We start from the raw sequence: 16,862 nt of genomic DNA on the forward strand, positions 1-16,862 counted from the left end.
CTGCACTCCAGCCTGGGCAACAGAGCAAGACTCTGTCTCAGGGAAAAAAAAAAAAAAAAAAAGCTAACACTTTCTGAGCACCTACTATGTGCTGGCCACCGTATGAGGGCATTTTAGTTCATTCAGCCCTAACAACATATCCAGCAGATGGGTATTATCCACTTCTGACAGAAAAGGGCACTGCAAGTTTTAAAAAGTGTAGTTTTGCCCAAAGAGGCACAGCTAGTCAAGTGAAGAGCTTGGATTCATCAAGAATACAAGTGAAAAAATTCCCACCAGATTGCTTCAACCAAAAACACTGCCAATTTTAGAGTACAGTCATGCATTACTTAATGACAACAAGGATACATTCTGAGAAATGCATTGTTAGCTGATTTAGTCATTGTTTGAACATCATGGAGTATACTTACACAACCCTAGATGGTAGAGCCTACTATACACCTAGGCTACGTGTGGTCTAGCCCACTGCTCCTAAGCCAGAAACCTGTGTAGCGTGGGACTGTACAGAATGCTGGAGGCAATGGTAACACAATGGTAAGGATTTGTGTATCTAAACATAGAAAAGAGGCAGTAAAAATATTGGTTGGGTGCAGTGGCTCACGCCTGTAATCCCAGCATCTGGGAGGCTGAAGCAGGTGGATCACTTGAGGTCAGGAGTTCAAGACCAGCTTGGCCAACATGGTGAAACTCTGTCTCTACTAAAAATACAAAAATTAGCTGGGCGTGGTAGCAGGCGCCTATAATCCAGCTACTCAGGAGGCTGAGGCAGGAGAATCCCTTGAACCCGGGAGGTGGAGGCTGCAGTGAGTTGAGATCGCACCACTGCACTCCAGCCTGGGTGACAAGAGTAAGACTCAGTCTCAAAAAAAAAAAAAAAGGTATAATTTTATGGGACCACGGTCATATATATGCTATATGTGGTTTGCTGACTGAAACATTGTTACATGGCACATGACCGTATGTACATTTATGTTTACCTAATCCGACCCCCAAAAAATCACTAGCAGGGGACCCAAAGGTGACATAAATGTGTACTATTGTGCAGCACATAGCATAAACTTCCTGAACTACGTTATTGCCAATTTGTAGGTATTACTACCCCCTTAAATTCCAGCTTGGAGAAGCTAGTTAATGCTATCACTAGAGAGTGGGTTTTGAAAAGTGTGCTCTAGACGTCAGAATCTGTGCCGTGCCCACCCTCAGTCTGAATACGCAATGTCGCCTCCCCTGAAGCTACTTCAAAGGGTGAGTAGATCATCTGGAAGATGATTAAGACCTCATTAGAGTCGTCTGTTTCATTGATATTGTCTGCTTTTAAATGATTGCTTTTCAATTTTGGCTGAGTGGAATTTTAATGAATCTTATCAAAATCATTAAAAAAAACCACACACAACAAAGAAAAACCCAAGTATTCGGTCATGGTCTTACACTAAATACTGCACGACAGGAAATGTTCTTATTCAGCCCAAGAACTTAACAGATATTCTAGTAAGATCTCTTTAAAAGAAATCTGGCAGCTAGGTACCTTAGCATTGAGGGGACACACAGAAAGAGCACTTCTGAAAAGCTGTTCCTCACTCCGCCACTCGCCGCTGCGCACCACACATCTCAGCATGTTGATGAATAAGATCCCCAGCACGACAGTGGCAATGAGTTTCTTAAGAACAGAGAGACATGGTAAATGTCACCGGTGAGATGCGTCCAGTCATTTTGTTCATCAACTGGCACCACTTTCGGTTGATACCTTTTTCCTGGTATGTTTGCTCAGGGCTCCGAATCCAAAAGTCAGCAGCACACAGTACCCAACGCTGGGGAGGTAGAGGACACGCTCCGCGACCACGAAGCCCACTCGGAAGAACAGGTTACTCGCGGGGAGAAATGGGATAACGAGAAATCCCAGGCCCAGAGTAAGGATCCTGGACGATGAAAAGTATTTAAATAAATGGCTATTTCCAGACTTCTCAAGAAAAACATCCTACTCCACGTTAAATTAATGCTAAAGACCTTTTCTTTTCCATGCCATCAACTGAGAAAAGATATTGTTGTCAGCCAAAGGATATCCTCAGTAGAGAGAGTTTAGCTTGGTAGCAAGTGGATAAGGCACAAAAATATTCCTCCGGCACTTCACAGCAAGTCTAAGGGTAAAACTTAAAAGCCACACAATTCGTATGGAGAAAGTTAGAATGATCACATTTCTGAGGCCTTATTAATTCACCTACTCCTTACTATGCCTCAAACCATTTAGGTACTGAACAGTTCAGTGGATATTGTTGGTCTTAATTCAAAAACTGTCCCAATCAGTTTTCACGGGGAAAAAATACTTCCTCCAAAATGTAATGAGAATAATAACACTTAAGTAAGTTTAAAGTTTATGAAATTTGAAATAAATACCATTTTTTGGTTGCTACATCACCACCATAAATTTCAGTCAGGGAGATACAAAGCTGAGCATTGAAACACTTCTAGAACCACTCGATCATTCCCAATGTCCCCTATGATGCAAGACGATGAATTAAGACTCTAGGTCAATTTTGGTGGCTCCTTCTTGGGCCCTGTGGCTACAATATTTCTTTAAAAATCCCATTTTCTGTGGATAAGGGAACTGGGAATAAAGTTTGTGGCTCTTTAGAATTACCAACCAATTTAAGACACAGGTAAACTTAAAACTTAATTTATTTTGAGAAATTACTAATCTAATTCCATAAACACTTAGGCTTAAAGGAAATCACCTTAAACAGTTTTCTTTTTCATGAAACACATTTGTTTTCCCCAATTATTTTCTCAATAACTTTTTTTTTTCCATCAAGAAAGAACAGTCTCTTTGGGGCAATGGCTTATTTTGTACCCAGCTACAACAGAAGGAATCATGGCAGTGTTCACCAGGGTGTTTTGAGGAAGAATTGTGCAATAATGGGCACAACACACATCAATTACACTCTCTGTTCTGACCGTAAATTACTCTTTACCACCTATGGCGAAAAGGATCGCAAAATGCTACTTCCTAGGGAAAGTGGGAGGGAGGGATGAAGCAGTCATCCGTAGCCCCTCTTCCAACCTCGCTCCCCACACGTGGAAGCCAGCCATGGATTCCAAATGGATGGAACTCATCCTAGCCATAAATATGCATTTGAAACAAATGTCCTTAGACGTGACTTCCACAAAATCATTAAAATGATCAGCGCAGGATTTCACAAAACGCTTCTGACTCAACCAGCGTGGAACTTAAGATTCAGTGCTGCCTCTTACCTTCTCTTGTGGCCGTCTTCAGAGCACAGGGCTTGGCATATTAGGCCAATTAGGCAGAACCAGAGTGCTGCAAGTGCAATTATCCTCCAGTCGCTGACAGACTTAATGAGGGGGATGCAGCCCATTGACCAATCAAAACACAGCCACCAGGGACACAGCAGCAGCCAGGCATTCAATGAATAGTAGTAATTGTAGTTTATGGCCTGTCAGTCAAAAGGAAAACAAACATCTATTTGATAGTGAACTTAAAAAACACATATATATGCACTAACTTCACTTTGGAGGCACTCATATGCTTCTATTCAATGAAAGCAGTTGTATCAAATAAAATGTTGCCAACTTGTATTGGGTATGTGACTGTAGTCTGTAAAAATGTATTAAATGTATTCAGATTTTGGTATATAAAAATATGGCAAAGCCACCACATTATGCAATACATTCGTTATATTTCTGGCCAAGCTATGATCTATTTGCTGCCTGAAGCCCGTGACCTCTAAATCTGAGGCCCCAGGGTCACTTATGCACCCAGTAACATAACAGGCTTCCATGGCTGTTCTCTTGATTTTGGTCCCTATGAAACGCACAGCTAAGAATTTGTGGTTTGATACCCTTGCCTTTAGAAAAAAGGCAAACCTAAAAGAATAGTCTTGGCACCACTAGTCTTCTAAAGATACCACCAAGGTTATATTTAGCCTTAACCCAGCCACAGGGTTAGGGAGCCCTTTCACAGGACTGGCAAGGACTCTGATGTGAGAAGGAACCACCCTCTTTACTCCTTGTTAGAACGGAAATGCAAGAAGCTTCCGCATGCCCTTTCAACCCCCTCAGGAAGACCTGCTTTCATCCCAGAACATCTTTAGTGATGGCAAACAAACATGGAGGTGGCCTGTGTATTGGGGATTTCGTTGGCATGGAGAGAAGTGAGATGAGGAGGAGGGGTGAGGGATCTGGGAATCTGGTGGGGGAAGAAAACAGTCCAGGGGGCGGCAGGCTCAGAACTCACCCTCACCAGCATGCTGTCAGCAAAGGAGGCCGGGTTGTCCACCTCGGTGAAGGCCGGCGGGCCCGTGCCCATGATCCTCCAGCGCACGTAGAGCATCCCAGCCCCTCCGGAGGTGAGCAGGGTCATCCTGAAGAGGAGGCCCCCGTTCTTGAGCATGCCAAGATTCTGCAAGGACACCGCAAAGCCCCAGAGGTGGCTGATTTTCAAATAAAAGTGTGGCTGAGCCAGGTACAGATGTGCAGCAATTCTGCCTGAACTACTTCAACACTGTGCTTTAAAAGGCTGATTATTGTAGAATTCAAAATCACAAGGAATATTTGAGAATGGCATTTTAAATCAGCTGGTACTTGACATTTTCCATGTCTGGGCTGGAGATAAAAGTACAGACTCACCTCTAATGACTTGTCCTTATGTAGTACCTTCTGGACAATTTCCAGAACATTGAATTTGCCTATCACCAAGATGTCAAATACCGCATTTAAACCCTAAGAAAGCAAAGCAAGACAATCAGCCATGGGAGAGCTTGGCTGTGTTAGGCAGCAATTACACTTCACAATTTCATTACTCAATCTAGGCAAGGAACACACAGACTAGAGAATCATGGAAGACCTCTGCAGCTCTTTAAAAAAAACACAAAACAGCCCTACGTTTCTATGAAATTAGCTCAAGGTAATAGATCATATTTATTATTTAGTAAGCCCCTGATAGTAATGATTTCACAGTCTGCGTGTAGGAGTTCTACAAGATTCAGGATAGCTAGAAATTTGGGATTCCTAGGAAAAGCCCTCGAGAGATCCCCCCCTCCCCACTTTTTTTGGTCACTGTAAAACAGTCCTTTAGTTCATGCAACAGAGTGTTTTCCTGGACAGTAATCATACTGGAAGATAAAGGCAGCCATCAACCTCAAAAACCCAGCCACGTAAGTGAACCTTAAGTGCCAGTGGACTGCGGCATCTTTAGAAACAGGATGGACACACGTGATAATCTCTAATGGAACTCTGGAGATCTCTTGTGCAGAAATCTAGTTGTCCGGTAGTTTTCTCGCTGGGTTACAGCTAGATGACATCTCCCAGCCTCCCCTGCAGTTAAGCTAGGTCGCAGGGCTGAGTTCTAGCCTTATGGAATGTGGGGGAAGTGACAGGTACCATTTTGGATGTTTGGTTGTAAAACTTAGGCACACATTCCCACTTGGTTTCCCCTTCCAGCTGGCTGGAATGGAGATTCCCAGGGTGACTTTGGAAACCACACATTGATGAGAGCAGGCCTCTGCCAGGTGGGGCCGTGGTGTGGAGGACGGCCACCTCTATCAATTTACAGCTCTGCCCATGACCCATGAGGGGAACAACAAATAACTTCAATTAGCAGTCCACCTATGTTAACAGTTTCCAATAGCACCACGATAGTTACTTTCTAGCAGGTAAAATTAAACCTGTAGTTACAGGCGAAAGGAGAGATGGGCCCTGGATTCTATTCTCTCTCCTGCGATGGACTTTCTTTTTTGTTTTTTTTTTGAGATGGAGTCTCGCTCTGTTGCTCAGGCTGGAGTGCAGTGGCGCGATCTTGGCTCACTGCAAGCTCCGCCCCCTGGGTTCATGCCATTTTCCTGCCTCAGCCTCCTGAGTATCTGGGACTACAGGCGCCCGCCCCAACACCTGGCTAATTTTTTATATATTTAGTAGAGACGGGGTTTCACCATGTTAGCCAGGATGGTCTCGATCTCCTGACCTCGTGGTCTACCCGCCTCGGTCTCCCAAAGTGCTGGGACTACAGGCGTGAGCCACCGCGCCTGGCCTGGACTTTCTATAAATGTCACTGCTACAGGCAAAGTCATCGACAGAACTCCCTGCCCAATCTGGATAAAGTGGTCTGCACATACTCAGTGGATATTGTTAAAGCTGCCCCTAAACGACTTGGGTCTCTTTAATATGATCTTCTTTGCAGCAAAGGAGATCACACATCATCAGAAGTCAGTGGTAATTTGTGGTTTTCAGAGCAAGGATGACATCCCTACTTAACCCTCTCCCAGAAATGCTGGGAGCCACTAATTATCCAATACATGGGCCAGTGCTGGGTTAATCAGTTCAAAGAATTTTGATTCTATTCACCCATGTGAGACATGATCTTAGTGGGTCACAGAAGACTGTTTCTGCCTGGTTGAAAACCACTTTCTAGAAGGCAGATGCTCCCTGTGTAGCAGCCATTGTCTTCTCACAGTTTTCCTGTGAGCTGCAGGACAGTTACCAAGGGGTGGCAGGGTCATGTGGTGAAGAGGCCTGAGCCAAACACAAGACTGCCCCCTTCCCTCTTAAATGCATCATCAAAATGGCCCCATTTTAATCCAATTTTTGAGAATGGCTACCTTTCACTGTATCTTTATTCATGTAAATTCAACCGAACTCTCTCCTGCTCCCGAAAAACGGCACAGAGGAGGCCTGGCGCGGTGGCTTATGCCTGTAATCCCAGCACTTTGGGAGGCCGAGGTGGGTGGATCACCTGAGGTCAGGAGTTTGAGACCAGCCTGGCCAACATGGTAAAACCCTGTCTCTACTAAAAATACAAAAATTAGCTGGACGTGATGGCACATGCCTGTAATCCCAGCTACTCGGGAGGCTGAGGCAGGAGAATTGTTTGAACCTCGGAGGCGGAGGTTGTAGTGAGCTGAGATTGCACTACTGCACTCCAGCCAGAGCGACAAGAGAGAAACCCTGTCTCGAATAAAAATAAAAATAAAAATAAAATAAAATAAAGTACTGCACAGAGGAGCCGCCTGAGGACCTTGTGGATGGAGATTCCGCCTCGGCAGGCCTGAGGAGTGGGTGGGGCCTGGGATCCTGAATTCCTAACACTCTCCCAGATACTGCTGATGCTCCTGGTCCTCAGACCACACTTCATATTAGGGAAAGGTTCTAAAACCAGCGGTTCTCAGGGACGATTTTGCCCCCCAGGGGGTGTCTGGCACTGTCTGGAGACATTTTAGGTTGTCACAACTGAGAGGTTCCACTGGCATCTAGTAGGTAGAGGGCAGGGACGCCGCTAAACATCCCACAAACCCAGAACAGCCCCCACAAGAAAGAACTGTCGCTGTAAAACATTAATAGTGCCAAGGTTGAGAAACACTGTTTTAGGGCAAATTAAAAAAAAAATTAACTCATGAAATTCCAGTATCTTTTCATAGTAATTCTCCCTATACCATCTCCTTGCTAGCTTAATCTTAATAGATACAACCTAATAAAACCACTAATTTTTGCCTTGACTTGTATCAAGCCCCAAACAGCTTTAACTGTTCTTTCCTTTCCAAGCTATTTCTATATGATCATTCCAATCCCACAACTTGGCCAGGTGCGATGGCTCATGCCTGTAATCCCAAGGCTAGGAGTTTGAGACCAGCCTGGCCAACACAGGGAGACCCCATCTCCACAAAAAATTTTAGAAAATTAGCCGGGGTGGTGGCACACACCTACAGTACCAGCTACTTGGGAGGCTGAGGTGGGAGGATCATTGAGGCTGCAGTGAGCTATAATCATGCCACTGCCCTCCAGCCAGGGTGACAGAGTTGAGACTCCGTCTCAAAAAAAAAAAAAAAAAGGAAAAAAAATTCCACATCTTTCCATTTCTCTACCTCTGTTCACAGCCTTAATTTCTATATTTTCTTCTAATAATATAAAGCAGCAAACTGGTTAGGATGGAGAAAAAGAAAAATGGATTTCAACACCTCTCCTTTCCTGGGTCTTTAATCCTAGCATCTACTCAGATCAGACTGAAAAGGTAGATGTCTTTCCACTTGAGAGAGCCCTCTCCCCCACCCCCCTGACACTGCCGGTGGAAGCCAAGGTATAGGTTCTTTCCAGGAAAACAATGTACCCCAAGAGAATACAGTGTATACACCATATTACACACAGAAAGACTTCAAGGCTCGAAGTTAAAACACGTGATTACCCGGCACATCTGGCATAAAAAGAGTCCTCTGAGAACAAACTCCCAATAGAAACATTAGCACCATTACAGATTCTCCTTTAAATACTAGACTAGTTATTATTCCTGTAATTTCAGGTCAAACATTTATGACCATGGAACACTTTGGTTCTAGCATTGCTTGAAGTTGCACTTGGGTGGTGATTAACTATAACCATAGGTAACTGCTGGGGGTGGGGGAATGACGAGAAGAGAGACAGAATGTGTGTGCATGTGAGGCTTTGAGTGGCTGCAGAACTCCTTTTCCTTCATCTTTCCTCTCTCTCTCTCTCTCTCTCTCTCTCTTTCTTTTTCATTCTTTTTTGATGTTGTTTTGCTGTTGTTGTCTAGGCTAGAGTGCAATGGCGCGATCTTGGCTTACCGCCACCTCCGCCTCCTGGGTTCAAGCGATTCTCCTGCCTCAACCTCCTGAGTAGTCGGGATTATAGGCATGCACCACCATGCCTGGCTAATTTCGTAGTTTTAGTAGAGAAGGGGTTTCTCCATGTTGGTCAGGCTGGTCTCGAACTCCCGACCTCTGGTGATCTGCCTGCCTTAGCCTCCCAAAGTGCTGGGATTACAGGCGTGAGCCGTGGCGCCCGGCCCTGTTCCTTCATTTCTAAACTATCCACCAGCCTTTCTAGATCCAGGATCAAAACCATTGATGGGGTCAGTCCTAGGTGATCTAGGACTGCTGAAATATGTACAAGCATCCCAGAAAACTCAAACCATTCTTTTATCTTTTTCTACGGGGCCTCTCAAGAGGACTCATCACGGCTCCCTAAGAACTCCTCATTCACCATTTCTCCCCAGTTGCACATGACTGTCAAGAAAGTCAGTCAATTCTCCATCTGCAATGCCAGAATTGTGACAGTGAAAGCCATTTGTCCAGAAAGGTCTATCACCTCAAGCCAGCAACGGTCAGCCCCATTGTCTGGCAGGGCCAGCCCCAGATGTCTTTATAGGAGGGAAAAGGACATACAGAAAAAGCAGGCCCCGGCCATGTTTGGCTCTCACCAGCACAGTGATCCCTTGCTCTTTGCACAGCATGGCCACTGCTCCCAGAAAGATACTCAGCAGCACCCAGAAGGTGGAAGAATGTGCTCCCTCCTTGTTACCTGCCAATTAAGAGAAATGATCAGTGCAAAAGTCATGGAATGCAGCTCAGTTTTTTAGCATCAGGAACTAAAATTCTAAGCAAATACCTTAAACAACCATAACTTAAAAACAGGGTTTCGGCTTCAGACAGCACTTCTCTGTGGGCAAGAGTGCATTAGACAATACCTTCTAAATGGTACATATGTCCCCTCTCAAGGTTCTCCTGAGAACGTGCCCAGGGCCTTTGGGAGGCACTGTCATGAAGCCCTGGCCACAAAGACACCTCATGCCAGAGTCCCCACACAGCAGGTACCTTCTTCCCAACCTACCAATCACATGCTAGACCATTCTGATGAGTCTTTTTGAGAACTCCCACTGAGACTGCAACAGTCCATCTGGTTTCAAGATGACCCCAGTGGTCACTGCTGCTGCCATGATGGAGCTGCTAGGAATGCCTCTGAGAATCTCCACCACTCCTGGAATAGGAGTTTGGGCCCTCTAGACACCAGGTGGCTTAGGATGGGTCTGCTCTGCTCCCTGTGTGGAACAGCTCCGACCCCTACCAAAGGATACACGGCTACTGACAGAGCCGGCACCTACCTAGCACCTGGGGTGGGTAAAGACATGGACCAGGCTGGGCTGCCAATCTGCACGGGGGCTTGAGCACCAACAAGAAGCCAAAACATCCCCAGATGTGTAAACACTGTAAGACGCTCAGGTGGGCGGCAGCTCCAGTAACCACCACTGGTCCCTAAGTGGCCTTCTGTGAGCAGGGTCTGGCTGTACACTATCTGGTCAGTGGTGTGTGCAATTTGGGGGCCAGAACTAAACTGCTAGGGAGGAGAGGGAAGCTGCATGGATACTCCTCTCCGTTGTGAAGTCCTTACTCTTCATCTAAATGAATAAGCCAACATATAAAAAAGAGATCGGTATCAAGTGGGACAAAAGCAAACCTTCTTGGAGAACCCAATTGTTAGCTCAACTGGCATTACTTGGTTCAATTCCACTTACAACCGAACTCCCGGTCTGAATGCCTATGGCTCTTTGTAAATATCTGAATGCCAGCTCTGCCACTCACTGTGTGACACTGAGCAAGTGACTTTCACGGTCTCAAGGAACCCACCTATAAGGTGGGGGCAACATTACCGACCTCAGGATATATTTCAAAGGAAAAAATTACATAGGAACACCTGGCCATTTGTGTTAAAAACTCATAAAGAATGCTTGCAAATGCAAAATATATCTCTATGACAACACATAAGAAACTGACTAGTTTCTGAGAAGTTCTAAAATGAAGAATTAGGGTAGAAGAGGGAGGAAGTCTTGCTTTTAGTCTTACTTTTCATTACATAACCTTCAGTACTCTTTACATTATCTTAACCATCTGCGTGTATTAAAAAACTATGTTAAAAACTAAACATGTTAAACATCATTTGGTATAATGCTGGGACTACAGAAATCGTTTAATTAATGTTTGTGGCACTTGGGTCAGCCAAACCTGGTCAGCTTAGAGGGAGACGGAATTTCCAATGGGGCTTTGATGCAGTAGTCAAGTGGGTGGCTGATCAGCCACTGTGCCACATAATGTTCCAGACAACTGGATAGTATAAAAAATATACCGTGAGTCTCATTAAACTGCCTGCTGGGGAAATCAACAAGTGTTTGTGTGTGTCCTGCAGACCCTGCACGGAGGGACAGAAAAATACTTATGAATACTTGAGATAGAATCAGCAACACCCCAGGATGGAAGGCCTTCCTATCCTGAAAACAGCCAGTGCGGTCTGGCCTGGGGCTGGGAGGCGCTTTTTGTTGAGACGGAGTCTCGCTCTTTCGCCCAGGCTGGAGTGCAGTGGCGCCATCTTGGCTCACTGCAAACTCCACCTCCTGGGTTCACACCATTCTCCTGCCTCAGCCTCCTGAGTAGCTGGGACTACAGGCGCCCGCCACCACGCCCAGCTAATTTTTTGTATTTTTAGTTGAGATGGGGTTTCACCATGTTAGCCAGGATGGTCTCAATCTCCTGACCTCGTGATCCGCCTACCTTGGCCTCCCAAAGTGCTGGGATTACAGGCGTGAGCTACTGTGCCCAGCCGGGAGGTGCTCTTAACCTCAAATGCTCTACATTGGGGCTGAGACCCTGTCAAGATGAGAAGGCCTGTCCCCAGCTGGGACCCCGGCTCTCAATGAACCATGAGCAGGACTAATTCCTGATGTGCCCAACGCCCGCAGCTTGCAGGACCAGCTACATGGCTGGGCTGCTAGGACAGCCTCCTCACTCCCACACAGGCTCCAGCGGCAGCAGAAAGTCTGCCCCTTTCAGCTTTTTGGGGGGAGAATCTCTGTGTATCAAATTTCTGGATTTAAAATACAAACAAATGGAATAGCTTTATACAAAAAGTTGACTTGGCTATTATAATTGAGGCACTTTTAAAGCTTTTCACAAGGCCAACTGATCGACAGGAAAGCCTTATTAACCGAGATCCCACTGTCTCATAAAACACAATGAACATTCTTTTTTTTTTGAGATGGAGTATCACTCTGTCACCCAGGCTGGAGTGCAATGGCGCGATCTCGGCTCACTACAACCTCCGTGTCCCAGGTTCAAGAAACTCTCCTGCCTCAGCCTCCTGAGTAGCTGGGACTACAGGTGTATGCTACCACGCCCGGCTAATTTTTATATTTTTAGTAGAGAGGGGGGGTTTCACCATGTTGGCCAGTCTGGTCCCGAACTCCTGACCTTGTGATCCACCCGCCTCGGCCTCCCAAAGTGCTGCGATTACAGCTGTGAGCCACTGCGCCCGGCCTAAACATTCTTGTTTTATGCCTTCCAATTATCTCTTTTGCCTTCAGGATAATGGTTCCTCTTCTGACCGTGGCTTTAAAGGCCTTGCTGAAGTTGCCACTGCAGGCCCTCTCCAGCCCCTCTCAGCGTACACACTCACTTCAGGCCCATTGCCCACTTGCAGTATCTCACCTGGGTGTGCTTACTGAGTTCCCTTGGGGCAGAACAGTCCTGGCAGAATCCTACCCAATCAATAAAGCTGTTAAATGCCACTTATGCTGTGAAACGCCAAACCCCACCCTCTCAGGCACGTCTCACTGCAATTCAATTGTTTCCTTCCACAGTTAAAAGAGCAAACACCCCTGCTGTATGCACACCTGACTGCCACTGTGAGCAGGTGAGCCCCGTTCACCTCTCCATGTCCCTGACTGCCCCCGTAGATTAGGTTAGGCCCAGCTGCAGTGCTCTAAACTGCCCTGATCACAGTCTATCAAAACATTCCTCACAGAGTTTATCACAAGCACTTGATTTTCTGTCATTCCCGAGTCAAGGGTCTCTCCACCTCGGCACTAATCACATGTGGACTACTTACTTTTTTTTGGAGGGAGGTTGCCCTGTGCATCACAGGATGTTTAGCAGTACCCCCTGCAGCTTCTACCCATCAAAGGCCAGTAGCGCCACCCCCCACCGCTCCCCTTAGTGGTGACAATTAAAAATGTCACACATATTGCCGGATGTCAGTAGGGGTGTGGGAAGGGCAGGAAATCACTCCCAGTTGAGAACCATTGCCCTAAACCAGTGCTGCTCACAGGTGTGTGGTCCATGAACCTGCACCTGGATCTTATTAGACTCAGGCCCCACTGAGATCCGATGAATCAGAAATTGAGAATGGGAACCAGTAATCGGCCTTTAACAACCTTTCCAGGTGCTGTGATGCTGCCTAAAGGCAGGGTGCACCCCCTTGAGAGTAAGCCTGCTCACGGCTGGCACCATGCCTGGCTCGTAGGAGTAACTAAAAATTGTTCTGACTGAATCAGCAGGCCCGACTGACTCTGGAAGGGCAGTACATGTTCAGTGAGTGAAGTGACTGTCTACTCTCTATCAAAAGGGGTGCAATAAGCTTTGTGCTCCCGACAAATCGTGGAACCGCAGGTGTCAACACTGCTTCTTAGAGGCTGTGCATGATCTCTCCTGTAAGGATGGAAATGCTGGAATCCCTTCCAAGATGCTTCCAGCAGGGGGCCACCTGGCCTTGACTTGAGTAACGTCACTGGTGGGGATTAATTTTCAAACCACAGCCCATTTTGTTTTTAAACTCTGGGTTGTTAGATTATTCTAAATGCTGAGCCCAAGCCTGCCTCCCTAAACTTCAGGTCTTAGCTGTGTCCTTGGGCAGCGCTGCTCCAAGTTGTTCAGGAGGCATGGAGCCCGGAAGTCAGGCTCCCTCTACTGAAAACCATTACACATCAGTATACTTAGATCCATCAAGCAAACTAAGGATCATTTTACTTGCAGAAATTAATTACTTTCTATGTATCTAATGCCAAAAGATCACAATAAGGAGCCACAACAACAACAAAACCCTGTCAAATGACACGTAATTCCAATCTGAGCACTTAACGTATTTATTGTTTCATGTGGGCATTTGCTAGCACTCATTAGCAGATAAGTATTGGCATGCACTAAAGCTTTAAAAAAAATTACGGCCCAAATAACCCGAAAACTAACAGACTGATGAATTCTCTTAGGCTATGATTTGGGGAGAGGGCCACAAGCTTTAGCGAGAGAGCACAGCATCCAGCTTACCAGTCCATGCCACAGCCTCGGAGCAATCAGGGCCTTCCGCCACGTCATGAAAGATGGGTGGCTTTGTCCACTCAGTCTCAGGGTACAGCCTCTCTTCCCATGACACATTTTCCTGAGTCTGGGTCAAACTACCTTTAGGATTTTCTCTTATTAGCAGTTTATTTGTAAACAAAACCTTTAATTATAAACCACCTGATTAATTACCATGGGATCTCATCCAGAGATAAACAGAGCTAGAGACCCCTGGACCCTGCTGGCCACTCTAGACCCAGCATGAGGAGATGGTGCCATGGCCGGGCTCCATCCATTGTTTTCAAGTTGACTAGGTGCTCAGCTCCATAGCTCACCAGAAACCAAATGGACACCCTCCACCCCACCCCATCCCACCAACTGTTACCTGAATTTGGTTTTTGTAGGCTTCTTCTTTCACTCAGAATTTGTGTTGGTACTTCTCAACTAAACATAATACATTCCCCAATGTAATAGTCTCTGTTCTTAATTTCAAAAGCAAGTTCCTTGATTTTACATTTCTGCCTAGAAAAAAGGAATTATCTTGTATTTTTACTTGACTGTAACATAGATTAATTTTCCCCCATGGACTTTGAAAAGAAAAATATTCCCAGTTCCTTCATTAAAAATGCCCAAAAGACAGCTCTTGAAAGCACTCTGTTAACACAAAGCTAAATTATGACACAGACACGAAAGTGATTGGCTCCTCTGGAATTCCTCCAGATAAGAATTCTAGATAGTCCTCTTATCTAGAATTTAAAATGGCTTTCTCCTTACAAGGTTAAACCAGAGACTTAGTTGAAAACAGAAAAATAACAACTAGAAAACACAGCCTTCAGGTTTACTGATAATCTTCTCCCTAATTTTGCCTCATAATTTCACCACATTCTCAAACTCTAAACTCCACCTCTCCCATCCTCTATTGCAATTCTGACAGAAGAGTCCTACTCTTTTTCCTTAGACTTTAGATTTTGCTTCAAACACACCCAGCATGAAAAGATACGAAAGATGAAGGTAATGTTTCTTTGAAGAAGTGTCTTCAGTCTCAGCAATTATTAAATATTAAGTATCACTTCTCAAAACTGTGGCAATTTCAGATCAAAGACAAAAGCTCAATGGTCAGAGATAAACCTAGTGATCACTACATTCTAGACCCACGACTAACCAAGAAAGTAATCATTACAGCTAACGAGTGCTTGAAATGTATCTAGTCCCAGGTGGGATGTATTGTTAGTGTGGAATACACACCCGATTTTGGAAGCTTAGTATGAAAAAAAAGGTGAACATTTTCATATTTTTATATTGATTACATGTTGGAATTATAATTTTGATATATCAAGGCAAATAAAATATATTATTAAAATCCATCTCACCTGTTTTTTATAACGTGGCTACCTCAAAAAGTTTTCAATGCCATATATGGCTCCTGTTGTATTTCGATTACATGGCAGTGTCTAGACCATGTGATCAAAGACCCAGCTCACAGATGACATAATGTGCACATTGCTATGTTTGTATCCAGCTCTGTCCTTGAAAACTCAGAAAATAGGAAATGAGTTTGCCTATTTAAAGCCAACGCTTTCTCCAATCCCTACCAGATTAGTCACTCAACAATTTTTGGTATATTTTTGTTTTGAGACAAGGTCTCATTCTTTTGCCCAGGCTGGAGTACAGTAGCCTGATTACGACTTACTGGAGCCTTGACTTCCCAGGCTCAAGCAATCCTCCGGCCTCAGCCTCCCGAGTAGCTGGGACCACAGGCACATGCCACCAGGCCTGGCAAATTTTTAAAAATTTTTATTTTTGTCAAGAAAGGGGGTCTCACTAGGTTGCTCAAGCTGGTCTCAAACTCTTGTGCTCAAGTGATCCTCCTGCCTTGACCTCCCCAACTGCTGGGATTATAGGTGTGAGCCACTGTGCCCAGCTGCCACTCAATATTTTATCCAGAGTCATAAGACTAAGCATGCACACACACTTTGAGTTTCCCAGAATCTAAATTGGAAAGCTTAATTTAATATTTTAAAACCATTTCATATAAATGAAAGGGGTCCTCTTTATATATATGCAGTATATATGTGCATGAATGATAAACCAAGGCCAGCCCATACAGTGTTGACAAAATGTTTCCAGTTCTGGAGGTGAACAAAAAAGGCCTTACAAAAATTCAAGTGAAAAACTAGCTCTGAGTGTTTAGATGGCCCAGACTAGTGGACTTCTGGAAATATGACCTGCTCCACCAAATTTTGCCCACATAATTCCCGAAATTAAGATTTATTTTAAGCCTTAGTTTGTGAAGGTTACTAATGCTAATAATTATCAACACATAATCTAGAGGAATTTAGACTCTGCTTTTGTGGCTATGTTCTTATACAGTAACAAATGCAAACCATTATTTTATTTCCAAGTTTGACCATTTTAATAAGACAATTGAGCAGGTAATAGTAGACCACCTTGCATATAGCGGGCACTTGATAAACATCTGTTGAATCAATAAATAGTTTAATTTATTTCTATGTCTATCAGAGTCTTACTATATTACATTTTTCTTGCAATTATGAGATGTAATTTAATACCCAAAAGTTAATCATTTGCTCAGTGTGGACAAATACTGCCAGAATTCAGGTCTTTTCACTTTTAATCTTTGAACTCCTTCACACCGGAAGAATCGCCATCATTAAGATATTCTTCTTCAAAATAAATAAATAAATATTACATAAGAAATCTTTAAAAACCATGGAGAAAATCAATTATTTTCATTTTAAATTTAGAAGTAACTGTTAAAAACAGTACAAATAAATTCTGGGTGGCAGATGTCACCTCCAGCACAGCTGCACTTATAAATATTTTTATTCAGAAAAATCTTCCCCAGATTAAAATTTCTAACTTGTGCATGGCTCTATGTAAGCATCTGAGGACATCACTCTTCCCCAGCATTCTCTGTCTCCTCTCCATCAAGACTGTTAAATT

At 44.5% G+C, this 16,862-nt stretch overlaps 1 protein-coding gene across 5 annotated transcripts in view; it reads right to left on the reverse strand.

Annotated features, from left to right (window-relative positions):
• TMTC4 (transmembrane O-mannosyltransferase targeting cadherins 4) overlaps positions 1-16,862 on the reverse strand; it is a 70,891-nt gene that overhangs the window by 29,372 nt on the left and 24,657 nt on the right. For all 5 annotated transcript variants that reach the window (XR_004030204.1, XM_030813644.1, XM_030813645.1 and 2 more), the window contains 6 exons: positions 9,218-9,318; positions 4,642-4,734; positions 4,250-4,414; positions 3,247-3,449; positions 1,745-1,916; positions 1,526-1,657 (listed from right to left, as the gene is read on the reverse strand). Coding sequence is in view for 4 of the 5 variants with exons in the window: in XM_030813644.1 (XP_030669504.1) it covers positions 1,526-1,657; positions 1,745-1,916; positions 3,247-3,449; positions 4,250-4,414; positions 4,642-4,734; positions 9,218-9,318 (866 nt within the window). In the remaining variant the exon portion in view is untranslated. The remainder of the gene's footprint in view (positions 1-1,525; positions 1,658-1,744; positions 1,917-3,246; positions 3,450-4,249; positions 4,415-4,641; positions 4,735-9,217; positions 9,319-16,862) is intronic.

Source organism: Nomascus leucogenys, chromosome 5 (genome assembly GCF_006542625.1).
Source record: "Nomascus leucogenys isolate Asia chromosome 5, Asia_NLE_v1, whole genome shotgun sequence".
NCBI classification, from domain to species: domain Eukaryota; kingdom Metazoa; phylum Chordata; class Mammalia; order Primates; family Hylobatidae; genus Nomascus; species Nomascus leucogenys.